Here is a 26,563-nt window from a genome sequence, read left to right on the forward strand (position 1 = left end):
TTACTCAAATAGTTAAAAGTTTGTCAGAACCCTAGAACACATCCAACAAGTAAAACCTGGTATGACAAAAAAGGAGTCTTGTTTTGCTTGCATGTGAAATGTGGCAAAACCTGTGTAAGCCCAGAAAGACTATCCAACAAACAAAAGATAGTAAGTAAAGCAAATTAAAGTAAATGTTCTAAGTCAGTGGTCTTCAACCTTTTTCAGGCCGCGGACCAGTTTAATGTCAGAAAATATTTTCACAGACAGGTCTGAATGGGGCCGAAGTTGGCATTTGTTGTTTACGTGCAATATTTTTTAGCTTACGGTTGCCTGAAAAAAAACTTTTTTTCACATTAAAATGCAAAATAAAACATTTGTAACTGCAGAAAAATTGTTTATTTGCAGAAGTTGTTTCTGATTAGTAAAAAATGAAATAGAAGCGACATTGCCGTTTTATTTATTTATTTATTTTTTCCATAGAATGCCATTATAACATTGAGAACTGAACCTAGGCTCAGATCCTTTTTTGCTTTTACATCAATCCTGGTTCATAGAGAACTTCTTTTTATGACAGGACAATTTTCTGTTCTTGTTTCCTTACAGCTGCCTGCCTAATTCACCCCTAATCTCCCTTTTACAAGTTTCCTAAGAGCAGACACATCTTCAGGTCAGCAACTTTATTCAATTGAATCTTCATTCTCTGTAAAATGGTTGCAGCTGGTTGAAACTTAGACTTTGTGAGGAAGATGTCAAAGTTGATGCAAACAACCTGATGCTTGCTTTAGCTGCAATCAACTTTTAAGGTTTGATGGCTAAAAAAAGCAAAATTAAATGACACAACCATCAGAAAACTGGTATTTTGTGGATATAAGATGATAAACATGAATCAAACATGTTTCCACCCTTATAATCTGCCTGTGTGACACATTTGAAGAATCAGTTGCAGCCCATCAGGCAGAGTGGCTTCTGGTCCCTTAGAACAACTGTCTCAATAAATCCATGTCGAGGAAAACTCCTGGTTTTGTCTGTAAGTACAGCGCCTTGCGAAAGTATTCGGCCCCCTGAACTTTTCAACCTTTTGCCACATTTTAGGCTGCAAACATAAAGGTATAAAACTGAAACTTTTTGTGACGAATCAATAACAAGTGGGACACAATCATGAAATAGAACGAAATGTATTGGATATTTCAAACTTGTTTAACAAATAAAAATCTGAAATATTGGGCGTGGAGAATTATTTAACCCCTTTACTTTCAATGCAGCAAACTCTCTTCACATGTTCAGTGAGGATCTCAGAATGATCCAATGTTGACCTTTATGCAAGAGTGGCAAGAAAAAGCCATTTCTTAAAGATATCCATAAAAAGTGTTGTTTAAAGTTTGCCACAAGCCACCTGGGAGACTGGGACTGACATTTGTCTTCCAACATATCCAGGTGTTAGAATAGCCAAGTCAAAGTCCAGACCAGAATCCATCGAGAATCTGTGGAAAGAACTGAAAACTGCTGTTCATAAACGCTCTCCATCCAGCCTCACTGAGCTCCAGCTGTTTTGCAAAGAGGAAAGGGCAAAAATGTCAGTCTCTCGATGTGCAAAACTGAGACATACCCCAAGAGACTTACAGCTGTAATCAAAGCAAAAGGTGGCACTACAAAGTATTAACTTAGGGCAGCGCTTCTCAAATAGATGCGATGCCACGGGGGGCGCGCAGTAGTGGCGGTTTTAGGCAAAGGTAATACCGGCAATTGCCCAGGGCGCAAATTTAACGGGGGGCGGTGGTGACTGCAGCTCAGTGCTTGGAAAAAAATCTGCGCCACTGCTGGTTTCCTATTATCTGTTATATCACAGAGTTCCCTGCAGCTGCTCCTGTCTCCTGTCACACGCGGTTCACGCGTGTGAGAAGGAGAGGGGAGGGGTAGTGGGCTCAGGCTGCGAAGTGGAACGGAGCACGCGGAGAGCTGCAAGGCGCAGCCTGAGTTGTGCAACACCAGGATCATTGCATGCCTTTAGAATACTAAGCTCATGCTAATAATGTCATTCTTTATTATCATAGGCTTCCACGATGTGCGTTAAGTAAGTGTTAATGGCCGACGAAGTATGCATTATCACTTTTTAACGTGGAAGCCTGAACCGTCCGACGCGAAGCGGAGTGCGTTAAAAAGTGATAAATGCACACTTCGAAGGCCATTAACCCGCTTATACCATGGTCACTTAGAAAAGAAATAAATAGTAATCAGTTTTTAGTCCTTAATTCTTGTTTTTTTCCAATTTGAATCGCTTTTCTCACAAAAACCGAACTATTTGTTACGTGGTGTGGCGCGTCGTTACAAATTGTCCGCGTCGCGCCGCACCACCGCTGCAGTCAAGATTCGGCGATATATGTGCTGATCTTTCCGATGGGTTGAATAAAGCATCAGTTCAGAGAGAAAGTTCCCCTCTTACCGCTTGTTTTTGTCCAAATAATGAAGCTAAAGGTTGCTTTAAAGAAGCCGCCGCAGTGATACAAAACACTTAAGCTAGGTGACCGGAACTTCTTCTAACTGTGCGGTTATCCTGTGGTATATCACTTTTTAATGCACACCCAGCAGCCAATCAGAATCGAGTATTCACCCGGACCATTGTATAAAAAGTGACAATGCATACTTCATCTGCTTTTAACCCTCACTTGAAGAAATTTTGATGACGTATCTTTATTTTACATCAATGTATTCTTTGTCTGCCTGTTGTTTAGTTGGTGTCAGTATTTGACATGGAGACAGCAGGTAATGCAGTAAGACAGCTGCACTTTATGAGATCATAAATAAACAATCCATCACGTAGAAAAGAAATCAGCACAATGTTTTGACCTGTTTCTTCAGACTAAAAACGTTAAATATATTGGTGCTGCTGTGTTAATGTTTCAGATCAATTTACATTTAATATCATTTATTGATTGAATTATTTTTCTCAGCATCAAATGGTTCAGTTGGTCAAAGTTTTTCTAGTTTAAATAAGGACTAACAGATTTTTATTTCAGGCACTTTAAGCTTTTTTTCTGTTTTAGACTTTAACAGGGTTTCTGTGGCAAAATAAAGTTAACATTTGTTGAAAGTGGATTTTTATTGCTTTATTTCTTTTGCTAATGTTAGAAGATACAATTTCAGGTATACTTACACAATTTTTATAGATACTTACCTAACATATTGCCACCGCGCGAGTGTGTGTGAGCGGGGGGTGGGGGGACGCGAAACATTGTCTTTTTCCTAGGGGGGGCCTGGCAAAAAAATAATTGAGAAGCACTGACTTAGGGGGACTGAAGAATCTTGCACCCCTAATTTTTCAAATTTTTGTGTTAAAAAAGTTTGAAATATCCAATAAATTTAGTTCCACTTCCATATTGTGTCCCACTTGTTGATTCTTCACAAAAAGTTAGTTGTATATGTTTATGTCTGCACCCTGAAATATGGCAAATGGTTGAAAAGTTCAAGGGGGGCGAATACTTTTGCAAGGCACTGTAGCAGCTTTATGTTTCTTTGAAGTTTAAGACCTTTATTTGGGATCCTCAGTGACTCTTTTCTCCCCAAAGACACTTCAGCTGGTTAAAGTCACATGATGGGTCAAGACAGACACATGTAGTGAACAGAATGTGCAAAACATATATATTTTTTGAAGTCCAGTGCAATTTGGAAGAACAGCAAAGAAACAGCTGGAAGACATGGGCTGATGTGAGTAATAAAAAGGGTTTTGTTGAAATATAGGCCATTGATCAAAGGATCAGCCCCCTTTTGTCATAATTCTTTTTTTCCCCTGAGGTAAAAAAGGCTGATTGTACGGTCTGAAAAGTGCAGCCAGTGGACAAATCAAGCCAAACAAGTGTAAAGTAAATGGAAAGTGAAAAGTGTTACTTTTGCATCCACCTGAGTATCTAAGTTTAACTATATCAAAACCTTTGAAAGAACCTATTGCTCTGAAATATAAAAATCCTATTTAAAAGTGTTTACTTTAAAAGGTATTTCAATGTGATGCATTGAAATGCATTGGGAACATGTTCTTTGATTGGCAGGTAGGTGGACTTAACAAAACTAAGCACCTCACTTTGTCCTGTCCATAGGCCCATTTTTGATATGTTGTTTGGTTGAGAAGAGCAAACTGGTAAATGGGCCATACATAGTTACTGATTTCCAAAGGGCCCATCTGAAACCAGTTTCTTAGCTTTGCCTGTGCCCATGTGGTTATATGTTATAATAATAATAATAAATTTTACTTAGAATGTGTTTTAAATTCTAGGTAAAAATCTCAAAGCGCTAAAATGTTAAACTCTTTTTGCTGTTGAAGATTTGGAGCACTATTTCGTCAGAGTAAATGAGGATTGGTTAGTTTACCTGTGCAGGTGTTGCCCCAATCTCTATGTTGTGGTCCATGAGGACTCGAGAATCTCCTGCCATCCTCAGCTAAAGCTCACCTGTGAAACATAAAGTAATTCACAATAAATGTGTACTTTTTTCTAATAAGTTTCTATAATTTTAACCATTAAATACCAACTGTTTTTCATTCAAATAAACTTGTAAAGCCAAAAATTACAATCTCTCTTGTATATGAAATTAAGCAGCATATAAAAAAACTAACTAGAATGTCTGTTTTATTGATTTTGTGCATCTCCGTTAAGCCTTTAACCCCATGTCAAATCACACAGCACAAATTAAACTGACTGACAGTCTCTATTCTCAAAAGTTTCTCTTTAGCAATAAAGAAACTGTGAAAAGTGACATAATTTTGGTTCCAAATGGACACTTTTAGAACAATATCTTGAATGACAAAACAAATGTGTGTACCAGACCCTGCTGTTTAATAAATTTCGAAACGAAAAAGAACTTTGATGAGTCCATGAAAAATGCTTTTAATTACATTATAATTTAGGCTACATTGCAGCCTCAAGCAGCACTGGTTGGCTCTAGCTCAGAACTGATTTGATGCTAGTACATGCAGATTGTTGAATTCACTTGCACAGCAAATAAAATGAAATACCATAAAGAAAGTGAAAATTTGCACGTTCATTCATTCATTCATTTCATTCATTTTCTTAACCGTTTTTCCCTTTCTGGGTCACGGGGGTGCCGGAGTCTATCCTGGCCACTTGTGGGCGAAGGCACGGGACACCCTGGACAGGTCGCCAGTCTGTCGCAGGGTAGAATGTCCACAAACACACAGCCATTCACTCTCACATTCACACCTAGGGACAATTTAGAGTTGCCAATTAACCTATGAAGCATGTTTTTGGACAGTGGGAGGAAGCCGGAGACCCCGGAGAGAACCCACGCATGTACGGGGAGAACATGCAAACTCCACACAGAAAGGTCCCCCGTTGATTTAGTTTTTCACGTCCCCCAGCCGAGACTTGAACCGGAGGCCTTCTAGCTGTGAGGCAAGAGCGCTAACCACTGTGCCACCGTGCAAAAGGCGCACATAATTTCCAAATACACTTGGCTAGTGCTGAACTTTTTTCTTGGCCCCACGGACCCAGAGGAAGGGTTAGGTTTGGGGTTATGGGTTGCGGTTAAGCTGCGTTTACACTGAACACAATTCGTGCGGCAGAGGCGGCCAGTTTCAGTGGCAAACTCTGTCCCAACTACATTTGGGCAAAGGCGGGTACAGCCTGGACAGTCTGTCGCAGGGCTGATGGAGCTGGAGCGATCGCTATGCTGGCTCCTGGGAGGCGAGCTGGCGGCCAGACAGAGAACCGCTACATTTCCTTATTTTCACATACCAAAAAAAAAAAAATCATTGCGTGTGCATGCAGTTGGTAAAATGAGCATGCTGCAGGATTACGAGAATTTTTCACACAAAGCCATTTTATAGACACTTCAAGATGAAAAAATGGATGAGTGGAAAATCTTTTATTCCAGAACGATGGCACAAAAGGTATTTACTTTAGGTTTAATATGCCAGAACTAGGTGGGAGCTTTTAATCAAGTTCATTCAATTGACTTATTGTCTCAAGAGTGAGCAAAGAGAGAAAAGAAAGGAGCTGTAATCTTGGATGATTGTTGTGGTCCAAAAACTTGGAATAGATTAAAAGTTTATTTCTGGGCCATTGGCCATTAACAGTCCTAAAGTGACAAATATTGATCACTTCAGAACTGCCCCACAAGCTAAACTCCTTGTATTTTAATTCCAAAATCAGGACCTTTATACTGAGAACGTGATGATTGAAAAACTCTGAGGCTTTTTCTTCAACTGAGTCTTAATAGTCGATACAAACTGATGGAGTCCTTTGGGGACCCTGAGCAGAATTCCTAAATACCCGTCCCCCACCCCCACCTCACACTCCTGGTGGATAAACAAAAGTAATCTTTAAAAAAAGCATGTAACATTTCAAATGTCTGGAATTTGACAAGGTGGAACATTTTTGGATACTTTAATTCATTTATCCATCTTCTGAACATGCTTTATCCCTTTTGAAGTCATGGGGAGCCTGTCCTAGCAATTGTTGAGCAAAGGCAGGGTACACCCTGGACAGGTTGCCAGGCATTCACAGGGCCACACAATCACACACCAGGACACACCTAGAGATCATTTAGAGTAACCAAAGAACCTATTAAACATGTTTTTGGACACTGGAAGAAAACGATGCCCTGAGAAACTCATGCATGTGTCAAAGGTGGACCGGAATGTGTGTAATATTTGTGCTGATGTGTTTCTAGTGTTTCTTTTTGGTGTTGGGTGGTTTTGTATGTTGTGCTGTTTTGTTTTTTATAACTCTTGCATGCGGTTTAATTGTATTGGATCATCTTGGGACTGGACTTTTTAGTCAATTTTTTATGTCTTTTATTTTTTTTACCTGTTGCAACTGTTTTTAGATTACTGTTTATTAAATCCCTTTTTACATTTTTAATTGTTTTTAGTCATTTTTGCACAGTATTTTATTGAGCTGATTCAATCACCAGTGTGACACATGCACAGGGAGAACATGCAAACTCAGAAACAGAAAGATCCCAGCTAGGATTCAAATCAGGGCCTTCATGCTGTGTGGTGAGAGCGCTAACCACTGTGCTAGCATATAGCCTAACTTCAATAAAAAAATAATTATGATACAAAATGTTAATTGTGAGCCACAATAAAACTTAACAAGCACCCAACTGCAAAAGCATTGTCATGGCGTGAAATGACAACGTCTGTGCTAACTCAGCATTGATGCTGATCACAGGAAGGACACTTAGACGTTGATCTAAGATACATTTTCATAAGTTTAAGTTTTGAAAGCAGAGTCAGCTGGCATGTTAAATCAATGCCAGGATTGATGGTGCAATTTGATTTGGTTACTTTCTTCAGTTGTTTTCTTGGTACTTGTCATGTTCTGTTGTCAGGCCTGTTTTCCCCCTGTCACTGTCTCGACTGGTTTCATTTGCTAAATTACTCACAGCTCTCCTAATTTAAGGAATCATCTTCAGTGTATTTAAGTGTCTGCTTTTTCAAGTCCTCTGCTTTCTTTATTTCTCCCTTAGTTGGTTTTGTGATGTTGATGTTTATTTGTTAAATATTTTGCCACAGGCCCTATGTGACATTTTCCTTATATTTTATAATTGTGCTTTACTTCAATTGTTTTTTGATAGAAGAGGTACCATTAGAAAAAAAAAAGTCCAAAGTCCCCTGAACTGCACTTATCTGCTCTGATGCACTGCCCTTTTCTCTCTAATTCTTAATGCAATAATCTTACATGAGTAGCCCTTTAACCCCCTTTATCCCATATTTTCTGTTCATAAAAAAAGCACATTTCTTTTCTAACCACTTTTGGAGTGACATTTTATGGATAATTCTCATAGGACCACCACATTTCCAACAGTACCACCTTAAACTAGATTTCTTGCCCTAATGATGCAGTCCTTTTTACGCAATCCCCACACCTAAATTCTGAATACAAAAAATGTAAGACAACCTACAATCCTTTAAAACATTAAGAATTGACTGGATATTGTATCGATTATATTGTCAATTGTCCAAAGACATTGTATATATTTATAGTAACATGATGGTGGCTTACGCCTAACATGGTGCCCTAAATGAATAGTGCTCATTGTGTGTGGTGACAGCGGTGGTTCTGAATGGACGCATGGCGAGGCGTTAGAGTCAAAGAGACCATTCATAGACTTCATCAATTCCTTTACATGTTGAAGTATTTTAGAGAATACCAAGCTCTCTGAGTACAGTAAATGTGAACCTGGACAACAGCCATGCCAAACTGAATTGATACCCACCGATGAGTCAAAAGAACAAAAGAAAAACCTAAGAATAACCAATTGCAGAACAACCCCATTGAAAGCTAATGGGTCAAATGTTAAAGTAGAAAATAAAGAAAATTTCATTTATGGCATGTCACAATGAAAATGTAGTTGGCACAAGGAAGAAGAATTTGTCTATTACTTACAGAAAACTTTTAGTTAACCTAAGTTGAATCTTGGGAGGTACTGTATCATAGACTGCTCCTGGCCTTTTGCACTCCTCATTTACTTATTTACATAACATAATTCAATATCTCACTTGTTTTTTTAAACCAAAGTTTTGCTTCCTTGATTTAAATATCTTCATCCAATATCTTGACAGTAAAAACCCAGACATGAAGACATTTGTGTATTTTTTCTTAACCACCTGACTCAGTTATATGATGATCATGATTTTATCCACAATATTTGTTTTTGTAGCTGCTTATTGGCTAATCCAAAAATGACAGAAACATGAAACCCAGACCTAATTGCAATAATAGTTCTTTTTTTATTCTTAGATCTAAAAAATATATATATGTTTGATATAAAAATGCTCATAAATATGGTTTCTGTTTTTTAAAATGTATCAAACATTTATTTTAGAAACGATAGGAAGAAAGAAGTGGTTAAAATAGGTCCCTACATTCATGTCTTCCTTTGCAATTTTAGAATTCAGGAGCGTTTTGTTTCTTAGAGAGGCATGCCAGCCAAAGAAAATCATGTGACACAGATACATCAACCCGCCTGTATTGTTTCATTTCTCAACAGTAAAGATTGCTTATGTTTATGGACAGATGGTTGAAGAATAAAACGCCTCAGAGGATCCTGTGTATGCAATAGCAAAGCAATAGGGTCTCTTTCTAGTGAAATGTATTCTTAATGTCACACTTGTACGTGCAGCTTGACATCAGAACATTTTATTGTACACTCAAATTTGTCTTGTGAGTGAGTAAACACTCTGTCAGGTGCTAAAAAAAGAAACCCTGCAAAAATAGACCATTCTATAGATAAATGTATATGCAAATTTTAATTAGGAACAACTAACATCAACATTTATAGCATAATTTACTATATCTATGAAGGAGAAAGTCTCATGTTTATAAAAAAAATTGAACATTATAGATGGAGAGACATATTATGGCAGCACATTTCATCAGCTGATGGAAATGGCCTCAAAACCATGAGAACATGTTGAGTTCACCCATGTCTTTCCAATTCTCTTTTTGTTTTTGAGTTAGAATTCATAAAAAAAACACACAAAAAAATCAAATAAGGGTTTGACTCCATGATTTTAGACCAATAAGCTGATTGCACTAGTCTATGCAGTACCTACGACTAACATGGAAATAATCCAAAAATATTTGTCCATAATTTGACAATTGACTTAGTAGCACATCATGATCAGCTGCATTAACAAGTTGAAAAAGCAGCGATTGGGCAACAGGGGCCTTCAAAACATGCCAGTCAAATCATGCACAAAAATATACAAAAATTCCAAAATTCATAGGTTTGCTTGCACACTTTAGAGTCCATGAGTTAAACACTACATCACACACTAATATATTCCATCCACAAAAAAAGTGAAACCAGAGTGCAGCAAAAAGTGCCCCACTTATTTCCTTTTATGGCTTGTACATATTTTATCAAAACTGCCCACATAGTAATGCATGAAATTCCTTGCACTAAGTCAGAGATGCATCTTGTTTATTAACTATCTTAGTATTTATGAGAGAGGATGACTACATATCAAAGGAAATGGTGACACAAATATCAAGTTAATGTCAAAGTGAGGTATGACAACCATCCAAGGCCCTAGTATAATGAACCACGAGGGAGATGACCTAGTGTCCACTGTTGGCTAATTTGCCAGTATTATGAATCAGGCTCAGCTGCTGCATTTTTAATTATGTAATTTTTCCAAAGAGCAGGCTCCTCATTGCCAGGGTTGCGAGTCATCTGAATTGCATGTGCCCATTTAAATGATGCAGACAAAGGACTTTCTGCAGACAAACACTCGACTCTGACCCCACGATATCTCCATCATCCAGGCAATCAATGACATGATGTGATAATTTGAGATCAAAGAAATAAACACTGCCTTCAGCCATAGACTCATTTAAGTTTTTTTTCTTGTCTTATTACTTTGCATTCATTCGCATTTAGATTATTCTTGCAGATGCATTAAGATGATAGTACATGAAATTGTAATGAACAAAAAATAATGAAGACGTTGTTACTTTTGTCATTGCTTCCTGACCCCAACAGTTTTGCCATTTGATTGCCATCTTTCTTTGATGTTTCTGTTTGATCACTGACGGGCGAGGAGAGCGAAATGCAAAAGCATGCATGTAGACGTGAGAGGATCGCGTCACAAGTGAGATCCACACAGGAATGAGGTGTTGACATTGATGGTCAAAAGCAAAGGGCAGACAGACGTGACGAGCATCTGAACGGGGAAAAGACAGGAAGAAAGGGGGACGGCAAAGGCTCCGGGCATGCATGAAGCAAAAAAAAAAAAAAATAGAAAAGAAAACAACCTTGCTGAATACATTACATAGGTTGCAAGGTCTCACTTTCTGACTCATTTTCGTTTTCTCATGAATTAATCATGACACCCTGGAGAATTGTGAACTCTAGACCTGTGTGTACTTTCAGTAAGACTTGTAATTGTAGTGTCTGTTCACAACAGATTCAACAAGCCCAAATGAGAGGTGTTCGAACAGAGACACCAGCCGGGGTGTTTTATCTTGGCGCTTTAAGAGTGTAACGAGCATTTATCTTGTTACCGGGAGAGTGGCAGGATGCTTTGGCTGAATTGTTTTTGTGTCCTGATAACAAGAGTACTCACTGTGCTTAAAGCCAAGGGTACAAGTTGCTTCCTAAGGGATATCTTCAGTGGGTGTTTTTTCCCCTTTTGCTGACATTGCATGCTGTGGACAATGATGTGAGGAGAAGAGCAAAATGTGCTTGTTTTCTTTTTTACCTGTGACAAGTGCTATAATTTCTCCCTGGGGCCCGTATTACGCAAAAGGGTTCTGGCTGGCTGTATTAATTTTTCGCTTTTGTAGATCTCAAGTGCTCCAAGAGCCAGCTTGTTACTCAGAAGACTGAGGCAGTTTCTTTTTCCTTTACTTTATTCCTTCCTCATTAATTAGTGTGGCAAAGAAGGTAAATTAGAAAATGAAGAATGTGAATCATAGCTTTTAATTTTTCAATATTTTTTGATAACAGTATTCCTGGAAACAAATAAAAAAAAACCTTGTAATTCTAGACACAATTTGGACTTTGTTGTTCTTCAAGAACCACTCTACTGAAAATTGTTTTTTTTGTGTTTTTAACATATTCTTAGAACATTTTTCTGATGAAGGATAAATATAAAGAAATTTAAGATCAAAATTACATTTCTGAGTATTTATTTATTCAAATCATTGTGATTTAGGAGCAGACGAAAAAATGCATTTGGAAAAAGCTTGTAGAAGTGACGTAGGTGCTACAATCTGTGGGCCACAAGATTCCTGCTCCGCTCCATTGTGATCTATCCACTTGTAGACGACTAGATCCTCGTACATTTTTGTTTTTCTTGTCTGAGCTGGAATCTGGCTCAAAACTGTAGGACTGGATAGCTCCAATATTGCTCGCCATTTTTGTTGCACTCTGAATGCTAGGTTGGGGTTGTGAGTGACTGTAAGCCAGGGGGAGAGACTGTAAACAAAGGGATGAAGCGAATTCAGGGAAGGCTTACTATGCACCAACAGTCCCAGCACAACTCAGAGGCGAATCTCTAAAGAACTGTTGCTCTGCAGAAAATATGTCCTTGAAAAATACTTTTTTTTTTTGCTAAAAAGGACATAATCATAACTAAAATACCATTAAAAACAGTTTTACAATTGATCAAAGTTTACTGAAGTGGGATTTTAAAATCAGCAAAGTTGGATGACTTATAAAAAGAACGTTTTGTAAACGTTTGAAAGGGATGCTATTGGAGTGAGACCCTGCAAACAGGGATGGCAGGTTTAACCCTTGTGCTATCTTAGGTAACCCCACCCTTCCATTGACGTGTTCTCCCTACCATGACAAAGGTGGATTAAGGTGGAAAGATTTCTTGTAATCCATTAACACCAGTGAAGATCACAAATCATTGAAGAAAAATGGTTCAGTGCACTGTCTAGTGGGTCTAGATGACCCAACTCCCAATGTAAAAGTGCCTATGATAGCACAAGGGTTACAAATTACAGTAAAAGGCCACAAACTCAGCAGCCTTTTTAGGTTAGCAAAATAAATTTGCACACAAGTGGGTTTTCCTTCATGTAGCTTAGGGCCAGAGGTTTACAGTGCCGACAACAAAGAGACAGAAATAGTGGGAAGAAAACAGGGAATGGCAGTGAAGTGGAAAAAGCCGGAGAGATACATTACCTAGAAGACATTTCTTTTCAAAAATCACTATATGGCAAAGCTGTCAAACCTTGTTGCCTCCTTCTCTCTTCCCTTTATAGTTACAGAGCCCCCCATGAAAGTTTCCAAGGCTAAGAATGGCTCATAAAATAAAATGCCTTTGTTCCTATCTCTGCCCACTTATGATACTTTGAGGTCAGAGGGGTCAAATGACTAAAAATGTCCTTAGCTGGTATGGCTTTCGGCCCAACTAAGACACGATTAAACGCTCACACAGTCAGAGCCACACGTGCACACATACAGTCTCACACGTGACTGCCGTTTCTCCACCGTGCCCAATGGTGAGCTGATGTATTCCCTTGTGTCCTTTTCATGAGTGACCTTCTGCCTTCACTTGCGTTGTACTGCTACACTTCTAGTGTCCCTGAACAAACAATTGCCCCGACAAGTTGTTTTCCTTTCCTTTATTCTTTTCTCATTTCCCGTTGCCATATGTAAAGGATTTTTATATATATCTGCCAAGGTAGGAGTGAATGGGATTAACACCCAGTACTGACACAAGCCGCATAACACACTCATAATGGCTTGCAGCATAAGAAACAACATGTGAGGTTGAGTAGGTGGATATGCACTCCTACAGCACATTTCACCTGATTGTATTTTCCAACACAAAGAAAATTCAAATCCACTGCCACAAAATCAGTCCAACATGTTGACATGGAGCTTATGAATCCTAAAAGGTAGAGAAGGAAGAATAAGAAGAAGTGTTTGGGAGTGCATTGTGAAAGGTCAAATAATCTCAATTGGGATTCCCGACATGTTTTCCTGTGTCCCAGTTTTTATTATTGTGGGTCCCAAAAAAAAAAAAAACAACCTCATCACATGTAAAATCAGAAGTAACAATGATATGCACTGAAGGAATTTATATTTTTTGGTAAATTCATTAGGGTTTTCAGTCTTAAATTTTATTACATTGAAGATAAGTCATTTGCTGAAGTGTGTGCTTTAACATCATTTGAACCTTGAAGAAGCTTCTTTAAGTTGCATATGTGAGGGGCTTCAGGAATGCAGCTCCAACCTCCAACCCCCTTCAGGAGAAAACAGTCTTTGATCTTCTAAGACCATCTGGAAGCCTTAACTGTAGATCTGACATGGACCAGAATTAAATTGTCTCCAGGATTCAATTTAAATCCTGGGAAACCCTGGAGGTGTCAACTCACATGAAAAGGACAAAGAGTTGGGACTGATTGCCTGCGGAGAAGGATCCGGGCGACTCTGCTGGACCCCCATGGGGACACTGTTGGTGGTCGGACAGTGGTCCGTCTTTGAAATAACCCCCCTGGACGTTTGAAGCAGGAAGCTAGGACCAAATGCTGTAACTCCTAACATGGGCTGAAGGAAGAAGGCGGGCTCCTCTGTCAGCCAATCTCCAGCGACCAGAGGCGGAGATTCGGCGGCCATCTTGCTCCCGGGGGAGGATGTTCTGACCACATGCTTAAAAGTCTGAACTCAAGGAATTTTCCTGTGTCTCCAGACAAGCTGCATGTGAATTCGGAATGTAACCTCTTGCGTATTGCAGGCCTTGATTTTGGACACCCAGATCGATCTGTTTTATTTTGTTTTACTGTTTTTAGAAATATTGTTAGGGAATAAATTTGTTAAACTTAATCCGGCCGAATCCCGTGGTTTTCTTCTTCTCGACTTTATTGAACATGCAACAAAGGAAAGTAATCTCAAAGCGACAGATTATATTTTCCAACAGCACAAACACTCATTGATGAAGCCAGTTGTGTTCAGTTTAGGTGTTAAAGAAATGTACTTTATTGTTCTTCACTGATGATTTTTAACCAATCTTTGGAGCATGAACGAGCCATTCTAAGAGATGTTTCAATGGATAGAGTTATTTGCATGGATGGATGGATGACAATACTTTGACTATCCAGAAGGAAATTGTAGGATGAAATGTATTTAACTCAGGTAAAGATGTGACCAAAATGTGACAGAAAGCATATTTTTATAGTATGTAGTATGAACATATCATTTTATGCTTATTCATCTGTGCTAACCAACTGGAAGTGTAGAGGGACATGTTTCCCAAGGGTTATAGATGCTCCCTTTCAACAGATGTGAATATGAAACTGGAGAAAAAAGAAAAACCCAGTTACACTGGAGACCTTATGTGACACAAACAGATAATAAGGGAAGGATTAAACAGCCATGATAATCTTAAACTGTGTTTTTAATCACACTGGATTTGAATCATTTAAAATATACCTAAAATTGTAAACATGCTCCCTAAAACCACAATGTGAGGGCAGAATCCACTGCCCTTACGTTCATTTATTATATTTCTTTGTTGTTGAGGAAACCATTTATTTTATTTTACACATTACATAACACAATCAAGCAAATGACTTGTGCACACATTTAGTTAATTTTGTCTTGAATGTTTTGAGTAATTCTATTATCCTGAGTTCTCTTTGAGGCCTGATGCTGGGGGAGAGGCAGGAACTGGCAACTTCCTGAACACCTTCATTTGGAGGTGATGGAGGGGGAAGACAGTGTTTATTCTTTAGATGGACTATTTTTTGAAATATGTTGAACTTGTTTTGAAGTATAAGTTCAGTTTTTTTTGTTAAAGCTTTAAATTACTAGAAATGTATTCCTTTGGTTTATATTTAGGCTTTAAATGTTTTGTATTTGCAGTTTCCTCCTTATTGTGTCATTGGTCTGATCAGACTGTATAAAATCTCCCTAATGTTCAATCTCTGCTGAGCAGACCCTGACACACAACAAACAACAACACCTGGTTGTCATTGAATTACTTGTCATTTTTTAAATTTGAACTTATAGCACAAAAAAATGAGTCAAGGCCTGATTTACTGCATGTTGGTGCGAAAATACATTATCAGCTTTTCTGGCAAAAAACTGGCAGAAGTAGATGCAAATAGATCAATTTTGCATTCGCAATGCAATTTATCAAATGTGAAATGGGACTGCGGGAGCTTTTTTGGATCTATATTTTGCACGTTTGAAAAGCCAGATGCTAACTGGTTCAACTTTTTTTTACACAAATGGCAGCAGTAATTGCCCAGAGGAAGACCCCTTGCCATGTGTTTGCTTCTGGACAGAAATATACCTTGTTGTCTTTTAAATTGTCTTTTATTTTTCTTAATGTTTGGAGGTCACCTTTAATGTGTTTTATTTTTTCCATCTTCTGCTAAATCTTTCCTGCACTCTTTTTCACCAATCGTTTGCTGCTGTGCTCTGGGGGAGCTGGCGTTAGGGGCTACACCCTTGCCAGGACTCCATCTTTGACTCCTCTGTCAAGGTCAACACTGTCTATCACCAGCACAGATGCAGACTTGCCAGCTATTGGACAGGTACCGCAAAAGCCGAGGAACCCCGGCTTGGCGCCTGCGTCTTAGAAAACACCACAGACCTCTTGTGTAATCAATTTTACAGCATCTTCAAGGACAGCGGACTCTTCTTTTTATTTCAAAAGCACTCCAATCTTTGCGCCCGTTCTCTACTTTCCCTTGTCATAATTTACTTAATGTCTATCGCAGGCAAACCTCCAATTTCTGCATTTTATCAATGTATGTTTTTTTTATATGTTAATGGACATGAGATATTAGTATTAGAGTTCAAATTATGTTTATAACACTAATTTTCCGAAAGCTTTTTTTTGTGCTTTTTTTGTTATATCGCCCTACAGTAGAACATTTAATAGATTTCCACTATAACTTGTACATCTTTTATGACACCACAGGGGGAATTTTTTTTTGTTATTCCTATGCTTTGATTTAAAATTCCCTTTAAATCCTGTGTACTGTACTAGGGCTGTAAATTGTCCAATTGGTTCACATACCAATATAAATGATTCACAGATCGAACTGCAATTCTTACTTATTTGTCTGAATGGTTGCTAAATGTATTTTGTTTGTACTGGATGTATGAAGTAAATAATAAAGAATAAATAATATGTATTTATCACCATCATTTAAACCTTTATTTATATAATCATTCATGGGAGACCAGAATCAACAACATGTAAAATAAAAACACAGATTTTGAAAGAAAAGAAAAAATGTTCAAAGTTTTATTTATTTATTTGTTTTGTCTGTCAACCTCCAGGAGGGTATTCCAGGAAGCATGTTTAAACTACCCTGACTTTAATCCTGAACTCTGGCTGAAATCTGCTTTAACTTGCTTACTCTGGGTATGTCGGTTCCAAAAGACCGGATATGAGTTGGCGTAATTACGCTCGACTTGGTAACCCTGAGTTAATGCACGTGCACAGCAGGTACATAAAGACATTCTCAATGGATCGCCAAGATCCCGAGTTGCCATGGAAACGCGTGGAGAAAAAAAGAGAGCGCTATACTTCAGTGAGACGGAGTCGGAGATTTTAATGACGGCGTATGAAGATTATGCGCCCATCAAAAAAGTAATTCGGCCGCATCATCAAAAGTAAGAGTTTCTGCTTGGAAAAAAATAACGGACAAAGTCAACACACCAGTTCCTATCTCATTTCTATTTTTATTGTGACGCATATGTATACATAACTTATTCAACTTTGCCAACTTAAATTTCTTCAATTGGTAACAAGTAATTGAGTTAAATTTATTCAACCTAATTTCTTACATCTATAAAACTTAATTAGTGTTTATACAACTCAAATTTACATATTTATCTAACTAAAAGTCATATTACTTAAATTCAATTAAATGTTTTTCCATCTTAATTTTTTGTACTTCTTGAACTCTCATATGTCTAAGTTTGAGCCTGCAGATATTCTCCTTTTTATGACAATAAAATGAATGAAATAAATTTGATATGCAACATAAAAGAATGTGTCATTTACCATTTCTCCAACTTTAACATTACCCCACTGCACAGTAGTGGTACTAAATAAACTCTTCATCCTCTCCCTCCCTTCCTCTCACTCATGGTTAAGAAAGAAGTAAACATAACAGGACAAATAACTAGACAATACACAGTAAAACAGCTAAACAACTAAACACATTTGGTCAAAAACCCACACTTAAACCCAAATCCGTCCAGACAGGCAAACAGAATGGTATCCCACAATTCCTTGTGCTGCCAATCTAACAGCAGCACCAAAGTTACACCTACTTAATTGAATTAATTTGAATCAAAGTAAAATAACTGTCTGATGACTACGTGTTATTTTTTAAGCTGACTTAACTAAAAAAATGTTTTATCTTAACTAAGGCAAATAATTAAGTTAGATCAATGTAAAAAGTTTATCTTTCCAACATCCATATGTGGCCTTATCATCCTCTCACGGTGGAAAAAGTATTATCTGAGCTTCTTCATCCACTAAATCATCTTCAAATGGACACGCCATGCTGCTTCACCTCTGAAAACAAACTAACCTTCAACTAAACCTGCTCCAGACCAGGTTATGTTCAGAGCATGAGTTGCTATGGCAACTTGACCTACCCTGAAAAATACCTCCATTTCTGAAAACGAAAGCTGAGCTTATCAACTTCCTTAGCCTCAAACTTACCGTGGTAACTAGCATAACCTGCTTTCTGGAATCCCCCCAGGTTAACTTTAGCAGTAAACAAAACATAGATGTCACTGTTACTTCCTGTCATTTTAGAACAAATCCTGAAAATGTTTTTCAAAGTTTTTCCATCCTAAAAGGTTTGACCACATCCAGTATATAGATAACAGTAAATGAAGACACAGCAACACCTAAATAGAAATGAAAATAGAATATATATATATATATATATATATATATATATATATATATATATATATATATATATATATATATATATATATATATATATGGTGACATGCTAAGTAATGGAAAAGATGGTTTACTAGAGATTATATGAATTCTGAGAGTTTTGTAATGGTTTATGCGGGGATAAGAATTAGATCATGAACTCTTTTCAGTGCATGTAAATCAGCACACTAAGCATCCTGCAAATGTAAACCTCTTTAGCATGACTTTGTGAGCATGTATGTAGTCCTTTAACCTTTGGCAGTATGGCACTTACTCTGTTACTAATGTTCACTTACATATGATTGATGTTTCTTCAGGTACTGTCACTACAAAGCAAGCCAGATCAATTCCCCTCTTGAACCCAGTGCTTAACACTCTATATTGATTTTTTTAACACTTCTCCAATGGCTCCCTTCTGCAAGTTGGTCTTATCTGCAGAACAGACATAATTGAAATATGTTTAAAAAATTCAACTTTGCTAAATGGCATATACCTTCTTATTCTTGAGTGCTTTAAAATTTCTATACATTAAATATATCATATAAAGTAGACCTTTCAAAACCACTGAAATTAATTATTTTTGTAAATCTGTAAAATAAACAAGTTATTTATTGAGAGTTAAGCTACAGTATGTCCTTCAGAGATGTGTGAATTCAAACGTTTTGTCTGTAGATCCATTCTACCCCTAAATAGAAAATAAAAGAATAAAAAATTAGAAAGAAAGAAAACAACTGAATTTTCTTTCCTTATTGGTAGGAGGCTTTTGAGAATACTATTACATTTTTAGTCTTTGGGATAATAAAAACAAGATTGCTGAGCCTAAGATTTTCGGGAGGAGCGACAGAGAACAGCGTCATGTCTTGTATCAACTTTTCACGTGTTAGGCGTCTGTTTAAAATACAAACTTTGTTATGTTCTTGCTGAAACAACTACTCCCTTACTATAAAACTTATCAACAGACAGTGGAGGTGACACTTTAAAAGTAAATGAGACAAACCAGCCTGGAATTTACTTCTACATGATTGATGTGCCTGAAAACTGCAGCCGTCTTGTCGCATAGCAGTTTCAGTTTTTTTTCATAAAAACTGCCCCATTCAATTCTCTCGAAGAGAAAGCAGCTTTAGAACCCTTGATCCATAGCTCTTAATCCATGAACTATTTGTGCCAGAAATTACCAATGTGGTGAATGCTTCTTTTGCCTCCAGGATATATTTAACAGTATTACTAAATTTTTGAAAAAAATCTTCAACAAATCCTTCGTTGGACGGAAATTGCTGGTTAGTCTTGCTGCTCCAGTTTCTTTCATAGTTTTTGTGAAGCTGGTTTAAACAGATTTAACCCTTGTGCTATCCTAGACACTTTAACATTGGGAGTTGGGTCATCTAGACTAGTGTTTTTCAACCTTTTTTTAGCCACGGCACAGTTTAACCTTGACGAAAAGTCCGCGGCACACCAGACAAACAAAAAAAAAAAAGGAGAAACTCATAGTCTGGATTGATTTACAGTCCCTCTGCAATCTCACATGCATTTTTGTGATAATTGTGGCAGAAAAAGCTGGAAGTTGCAGCTGTTTTTTCTAAAAGATGTAATAAAAGTTAAGTTAAAAGATTTTGAAACTGTTTTGATTTATGTTCGTTGTGGTTTCAAAACGTTTAAGAGGAGAGATTCATTGTGCGCTGAGACGCTGTCACTTTAACCCAATGCATGCTTCATGGTTTTGTTCACTTGTTCCACGGTCTGACACCGGATTCTGTGGAAAGCTACACTGCTGAGGACGAGCTTTGACTGGTATTTTTGTTAGAACTGAAAGACTTTTGAGCTAAATCGGAACAAGGAAGTTAAGACTTTTACCACTTCTGATTGGTCAGATTGATGACATGTGATTAAGCCTTCAAGAATGATTGGCGGAGACAGTTAAAGGGGTGGGACTTTTCCCGCAAACAGCTTTAGCTGCAGGTAAATCGCGGTACCGTGATTCTTATCAAAATGTCTTTAATAGAATTAAATAAACACAAAGAAAAAGTAATTTTAAGATCTTTTATATTCTTTACTACTCAGTGTTTTATCAGGGCCTGTTTGGATGAACAAAGAGCTGATTTCCTGGAGATGGAAAATGTTTTTAGATCAGTGAATGAGGGCAATTTCCCACGGCACACTTGACCATCTCCCACGGCACACTAGTGTGCCGCGGCACACTGGTTGAAAAACACTGCACTAGACAATGCTCTGAACCTTTTTTCTGCAATGATTTGTGATCTTCACTGGTGTCCATGGATTACATGAAATCTTTCCACCTTTATCCACCTTTGTCATGGTAGGGAGAACACGTCAATGTAAGGGTGGGGTCATCTAAGATAGCACAAGGGTTAAGAATCTTGCACCAAACAAACTCTCTGACAACTTCAAATCTAGGTTGAAAAATTCTTGTTCCACAGAAAGACTGGTATGTGACATAAACCCCAGTATAACAAAATGTTCTCAAACATCTGGACCTTTCTTTTGCCCCCTCTACAGCTTTTGTCATCTGTTCTTTTTTTTAGGTGTCACTAAAAATGTATGCTTTTGATTACAAAGTCAATGCTTCGAAGATGAAATTCATGCCAAGCAAGAGGTTTGGTGGTACCAATGTATTCTCTTTGGCAATTCCACATTGATGAAGAAACTCTCCCTTTATCTAAACTTGACAGTGTTCGAACTCTTGGTTATTCAAATCAACCCATTTATCTGCCACGGCTTCAAAATCAATATTGGCCTCTCCACTATTACCTCACCCAAGTGGTAAAGAGTCTGGGTAATCAATCAGATTTTGTTTTCTCCTGGTAATGCAGATTTGTTTTTGGCTTACCTAACCATTTTACACCAGCGCTTTAGCACCACTGTTTACATTCTTTCAACTACCGTAAGTCTTCAACCATTTACGCAATTAACGTAATTCAGATGGATTTTAAAGCAGAGAAAAGCAGCTTTGCACTATTATGCAAATACTTTACGTTAGTAATGTGTTGCACATCGGTGCAAAGGCGACATAAAAACTCACTTTTCTCTGCATCAGAATCAACTGATTCATGCTGATCGCTCGAACGATCGAGGATTTCATGGTATATCAAAGTGCGTGTATTATTTAGGCGTTGCTGGCGACATCTCTGGTGCTAAAGAGTTAACCCAGCAGGCCACACAGCTCCTGGATCAGGCCATGGTCTTGACATTATTCCTATTTACTTACTGCACAGCCCTAGGAATCCCTCATCCTTTTTCTGCACAGTGAAATCTACAGCTATCTCAACGTTATTTGCTCAGGTGTACATTTTGTACACATTGCGTTCATAACGTAAGTGTAATAGGGATCATCTAGGTTTACCTTCTCCCACTCCTTTTCAAGCTATTAATTAAACTCTTTTTGACAAACTTCCCATTAAATGGGTCCGATTTGTCATGCGCTGTGTGCATAAGTGCAAATATGGCTTTTTAAGAATAAGACTCATCATAATAGCATCTATTTGTGCAAATATACATTTTTATTTCCCAATCAAATCATGATTAGTCATCCTAAGTTTAAAGAGCCACTCCAGTCATAATTTGATCTATTTTAAAAGCATTCACAGTGGTCTTTTAATTATGATTATGTTGTTTTTAGCCTAAAAAAAAACGTTGTCGTTTTCCAGGACATAGTTTCCACAGAGAAGAAGCATTTCATTCAGAATGTATTTCTGAGTTATTGGCAGAACAGTTGGCACAGAGGAAGCCTGCCCTTATTTCCCATTATCCCTTTGTTTACACTCTTTCCCACTTGCTTACAGCCCCCCACACCCCCAACCTAACATTAGCTGAGCAACAGAAATGGCGAGCAATATCGGAGCTATCCAGCCGTACAGTTTTGAGAGAACAGATACCAGCTCTGACAAGGAAAATGAAGATGTACATGGATACTAGTCATCTACAAGTGGATGCATTAGAAAGAAGCGGTGCAGGGAGTTTCCGTCCTGTCGATTGCAGCTTATGTCCTCTACCATCAGAAAAATGCCACAAGAACCTTTTAAAAACAGCATAAACATGATTTTCTTCAGAGTGGGTCTTTAACATATCTATGTATATACTGTTTGTCTTCTTTAGTAGTTCTTTGTTTTTGATTGTTTGAACTAAACCAGGTCCAACTGTAACAGTAAGAACAAGGCTATCTCAGCTAAGACTCACACCGCATGCTGGTGGAGAGATCTGGTGAAAGCCACTTTAGATCCTGTTTTTAAAATAAAATCAAGAAAAGACGCCTCTTGACTCTTCTTCTCTACCTAACACAATTATTAAACTTTTCCTCTTTTGTACAATAGTTCATACTCCTTATCAGACTTTTTCTTTTGCACTTCTATTTCTGTTTTCTGAAATCCTGGTGTCTTTGCAGAACCTTATATGGTCCCTCTTTACTGGCCCATTTGAACCATCTGCTAAACTACTACATTTAAATGCAAATGTAAATAGCAGAAGATTGGGCTGTATTTGTATACAGCGAACAAATTGCAAAGCAATGGCTTTTAAATTATGTATAGCTATTTATGAAGCATGCAGGGTGTAATTTTAGAGAGTGCATAAATTACAAAGATTTGTCATATTGCATACAAAGAAGACATACGTTCTCTCCATTGATGGTCCTGTTAAACTACTGCCACTGTGCTGTATTCTGACATGTGCACACATTTTCCAGTGCACTAAATACAAGGAAAAAATGTCATGCCTGGCTAAGCTTTTGACATAAATAGGCTGCTGTGGTATTAGAAAATGTGTACCGTTTTAGGAAAAAGAAGAGGGGCATTGCATACATCCACAAGAAGCTTTTAGTATTGCTTAAATTAACAGACCCAATTAATAATTGAAAGTTCCCTATCTCCTGAGAGTCTCCTCACATCATAGTGAGCTTCATATTTGCCCTTTGGCCTGTTTTGTCCATTGGTTAGACAGGAATTAGGACACGGATGATAAGCCAACACGAAGCAATGGAGGTGCACAGCCATGAGTTGCAGCTACAGTTATTTCACTTATAATAAGGTCGAAAGGACATCTTTCAAAAAGCATTACATCTCAGCAGTTAAAGGCAACAGAGGGAGGCCTAAATTAGCATGTTTTTGATCTTATACTGAAAATGTTCCTTCAAAGTGGATGCATGCTTTACTTTGCATCTTCACTGTCTGGATTTCAGCATGCAATTTCCTTAATTGAGCAGTGATAACTTGAACAACCCTAGAATCCGAATACTCCAAATGCACCCCAATTCCTTTTTGCTCGAACAAGCTACGCTGTGATAACACGGCTACAATCCGTGGACATCATCAAACTTTAATCATGCAATGTCATTAAAGTTTGATCACTTGCAAAATGTGTGTCATGGATAGCGTAATAAACTGAATTCCTCAGATAGGGCGGAAAGAATCTACCCTGTTAAGAAAGAATTCTTTGCACTTTATAAAATTCCTTTTAACCCATAAGAACCTATGCTGACATCAGTGTAACAGAAAAATATCAGAAATGGATACTGGGGTCCATTTGGTTTGTGGTAAAACATACATCATTGTATTTTTTTTTAAGAAAAAATGGATCTGGGTTCTTATGGGTAAAGTGAAAATGTTCTTTTTTTTTCCCCTTGGGTTGCTTAAAAAGGCATCTTACTATATCCATTACTCAGTCCACAGCTTGAAAGTATGGGAGTGGTGGGTTTAGACTGCCACATCTACAGAAACCCACACAAAGTCACATGCAGATACTCATCTACGTTAGGTTTACTCATGCTGTTGTGCTTGTGGAACTCCTGCACTGCTCTGGGGGACATGCAGCACGGCGCCCAGGCAGGAACAGCAAGCGTTGACAGGCTCTTTCACACTTGCGTCAGAGAAATTCATAACCTTTTTGATTACCCTACCCCTTCCACGAGAGCAAGGAGATGCATAGCGATGATCGATGTAGCTCTGCAGTCACATAAAATGAGGGAGGCATGCTGAGATTCTGGCTTGCGGGAAAGGGTGGTCTGGTGACTTTTCTCACGGCTTGTTCCTTTCCGTGTTCTCCTAACTCCTGAAGTATCTTCATTGTCTCACTTCTGCCTCTGTAAATGTTTACTGTCTCATTGTCTTTGTCTCCTATTGGTTAATGCACACTTTTCAATAAATAAGTCCCTCCAGATGAGCTGTCAGCTTACACTGCCTTCCAATGTTAAATAAAAAAGGGGACAGCTTGGGCACTTAGTGATGCATGACACAACTGTGTCATGCATCACCAATTCTCAGAACCCCCTTTCAATTGTATCGCTTTGCATCCTCCTCCTCTGCCTTTTTTTCTCCTCAGTGGTGCATGGGACTTACCTTCAGGTCTCTGCAGGAGTAGCTGACTGGCTCCCTTTGAGGCATTTCACAGCTGCTTCGGTCCCCAGGATTGCCCGATCCTTCCCTGGCTTTGTTCAGTCAACAACAGTCCTGCTGCATCCCTCTTGCCACCCAGCTCCTTCTGCTTATCCCCGCTCTATATCTACCTCTATGTGAGAGGGGGGTCTGTGAAGAGTGTGAGGCAGCAAGAGAGAGAGACGGGGAGAGAAAGAGCAACACAGAGTGGATTCAAGAGGAGATCAGGGGGGGGGGGTGTTATTGAACACTGGTATTGAACAGCGTGCAGCGTCTCTCTGATGCTCTCGCTGAGCTTGGATGTCTTGTCTTTTAGGACTTGAACTACAAAAATGTGCCCTCCTCTTCCTCTACAATGATACATTGAAAGCGGGAAAGTGGCACCACAATAAGGAGAGAGATGAGTGTGGAGGTTGTGCCGGGGGGTGGTGGGGGTTGGGGGGGCTGATGGTAAAAAAAAAAAAAAAAAAGGGGTGGTACAATCAATTGCTCTAAAACTGCAGTTGAAGAAAAGCTTTGGGGGTTAGAGAGACATACAAACGTGTTGGCATGGAGAATAAGGTAAGACAAAGAGAGCAGAGGAGAAAGGAAGGAACAAATACTGGAAGGAAAATAAGGACGCGGAAAAAGGCACAATTTGAGCCAGAATTTCTGATTATAACTTCGATGAGTAGATGTGGCTGTAAAACAGAATACATTCTTTATAAGAAATGATGTGCTTTAGATCCAAAAAAGATTGACTTTTAGCAATTTAGAGAACAATTTTCACACATTTCATTCTCTAATCATCATCCAAAATGAGAAAATTTCATTTATTTTAGCTTAGCCTCGAAAGTATCTTTAAAATTAAAGTTAAAACAGATGACAGTATTCTTTTTTTATCCTTAGTTTATCCCAGTTTTTAATGTCTCTCACACAATTTTCATTGAAGTAGTTTTTTTTTTTATAATTTGCATTCAATCTTTAAAACTCCTTGTTGCCACCCAGTCTTCAGGCTTTTTCCACTGCATTGATAGTAATAAAAGATGTGCACCTGTTTTACTTGTTATTCATTTTGACAGTGCAAATCAGAAAATATGTTTATGCAGGGGGAGAGCCATTGGTGGGGGTTTGATGTCTCACTTAGGCATCTAGATATTAGATGGATGAATTGCATCAAATGAGAAGCCTAAACAGCTTCCTCCAATCACCTGACTTCAATGCTTTTTAGAAACAAATGTGATTCTTTTCTCATTTAAGTGCTGCTTTGTTTCAAGGAAAATGAATGTTTTTGCACAAGCTTATCCGTGCAGCTTGTTATGCTCAAGATTTTTGCAAGTGGTTGTTGCAGATTGCCCAAGTCTAACCATCCTTTTTTAATATTCAAGGACCTGATTTAAAATCCTGAACAAGCTCATTTCAATAAAGAATACCAAATGAAACATATGCATTTGAGGAAAAGATGTAAGTCTATAACACGCTGTGAATATTCCAGACTACCAGAGATAAAAGAAAACACAAATGAAACCATACATATCAAACAATAACAATGCAAATAAAAAATGTTGTTTCTTCAGCTTAAGCTCTGATAAAAAATATATCTATATCTCTTTTTAATCAGTGGTTTATACTCACCTATGGCAACTGTAAAACTTCTGTGTATTGTTTGCAATATAACTTTTATTGTCCTTGGAAATTGAATTTTATATCAACCGAATATTCAGAATTTAAAAAGGAAGAAACACACACACACATATACAAACAAACAAACAAACAGACAAACAAATATATGAGGCACCTATGTCACTGATGTGTCGTTTTTAAGGTA

General features: G+C 38.0%; 1 protein-coding gene across 2 annotated transcripts in view; it reads right to left on the reverse strand.

Annotated features, from left to right (window-relative positions):
- The window catches only part of kcnj5 (potassium inwardly rectifying channel subfamily J member 5), a 40,058-nt gene extending 15,139 nt beyond the window's left edge, over positions 1-24,919 (reverse strand). The window contains exons 1-2 of one of the 2 annotated variants that reach the window (XM_004075903.5): positions 24,721-24,919; positions 4,342-4,421 (exon numbers count right to left, since the gene is read on the reverse strand). In XM_004075903.5, coding sequence (XP_004075951.1) covers positions 4,342-4,404 — 63 coding nt within the window. In that variant the 5' untranslated portion in view covers positions 4,405-4,421; positions 24,721-24,919. The remainder of the gene's footprint in view (positions 1-4,341; positions 4,422-24,720) is intronic. The other variant, XM_020708457.3, reaches the window with a different exon arrangement.
- Positions 24,920-26,563: the final 1,644 nt, after the last annotated feature.

This window comes from Oryzias latipes, chromosome 13, assembly GCF_053564925.1.
Source record: "Oryzias latipes strain Hd-rR chromosome 13, Olatipes_Hd-rR_3.1".
In the NCBI taxonomy this organism is placed as follows: domain Eukaryota; kingdom Metazoa; phylum Chordata; class Actinopteri; order Beloniformes; family Adrianichthyidae; genus Oryzias; species Oryzias latipes.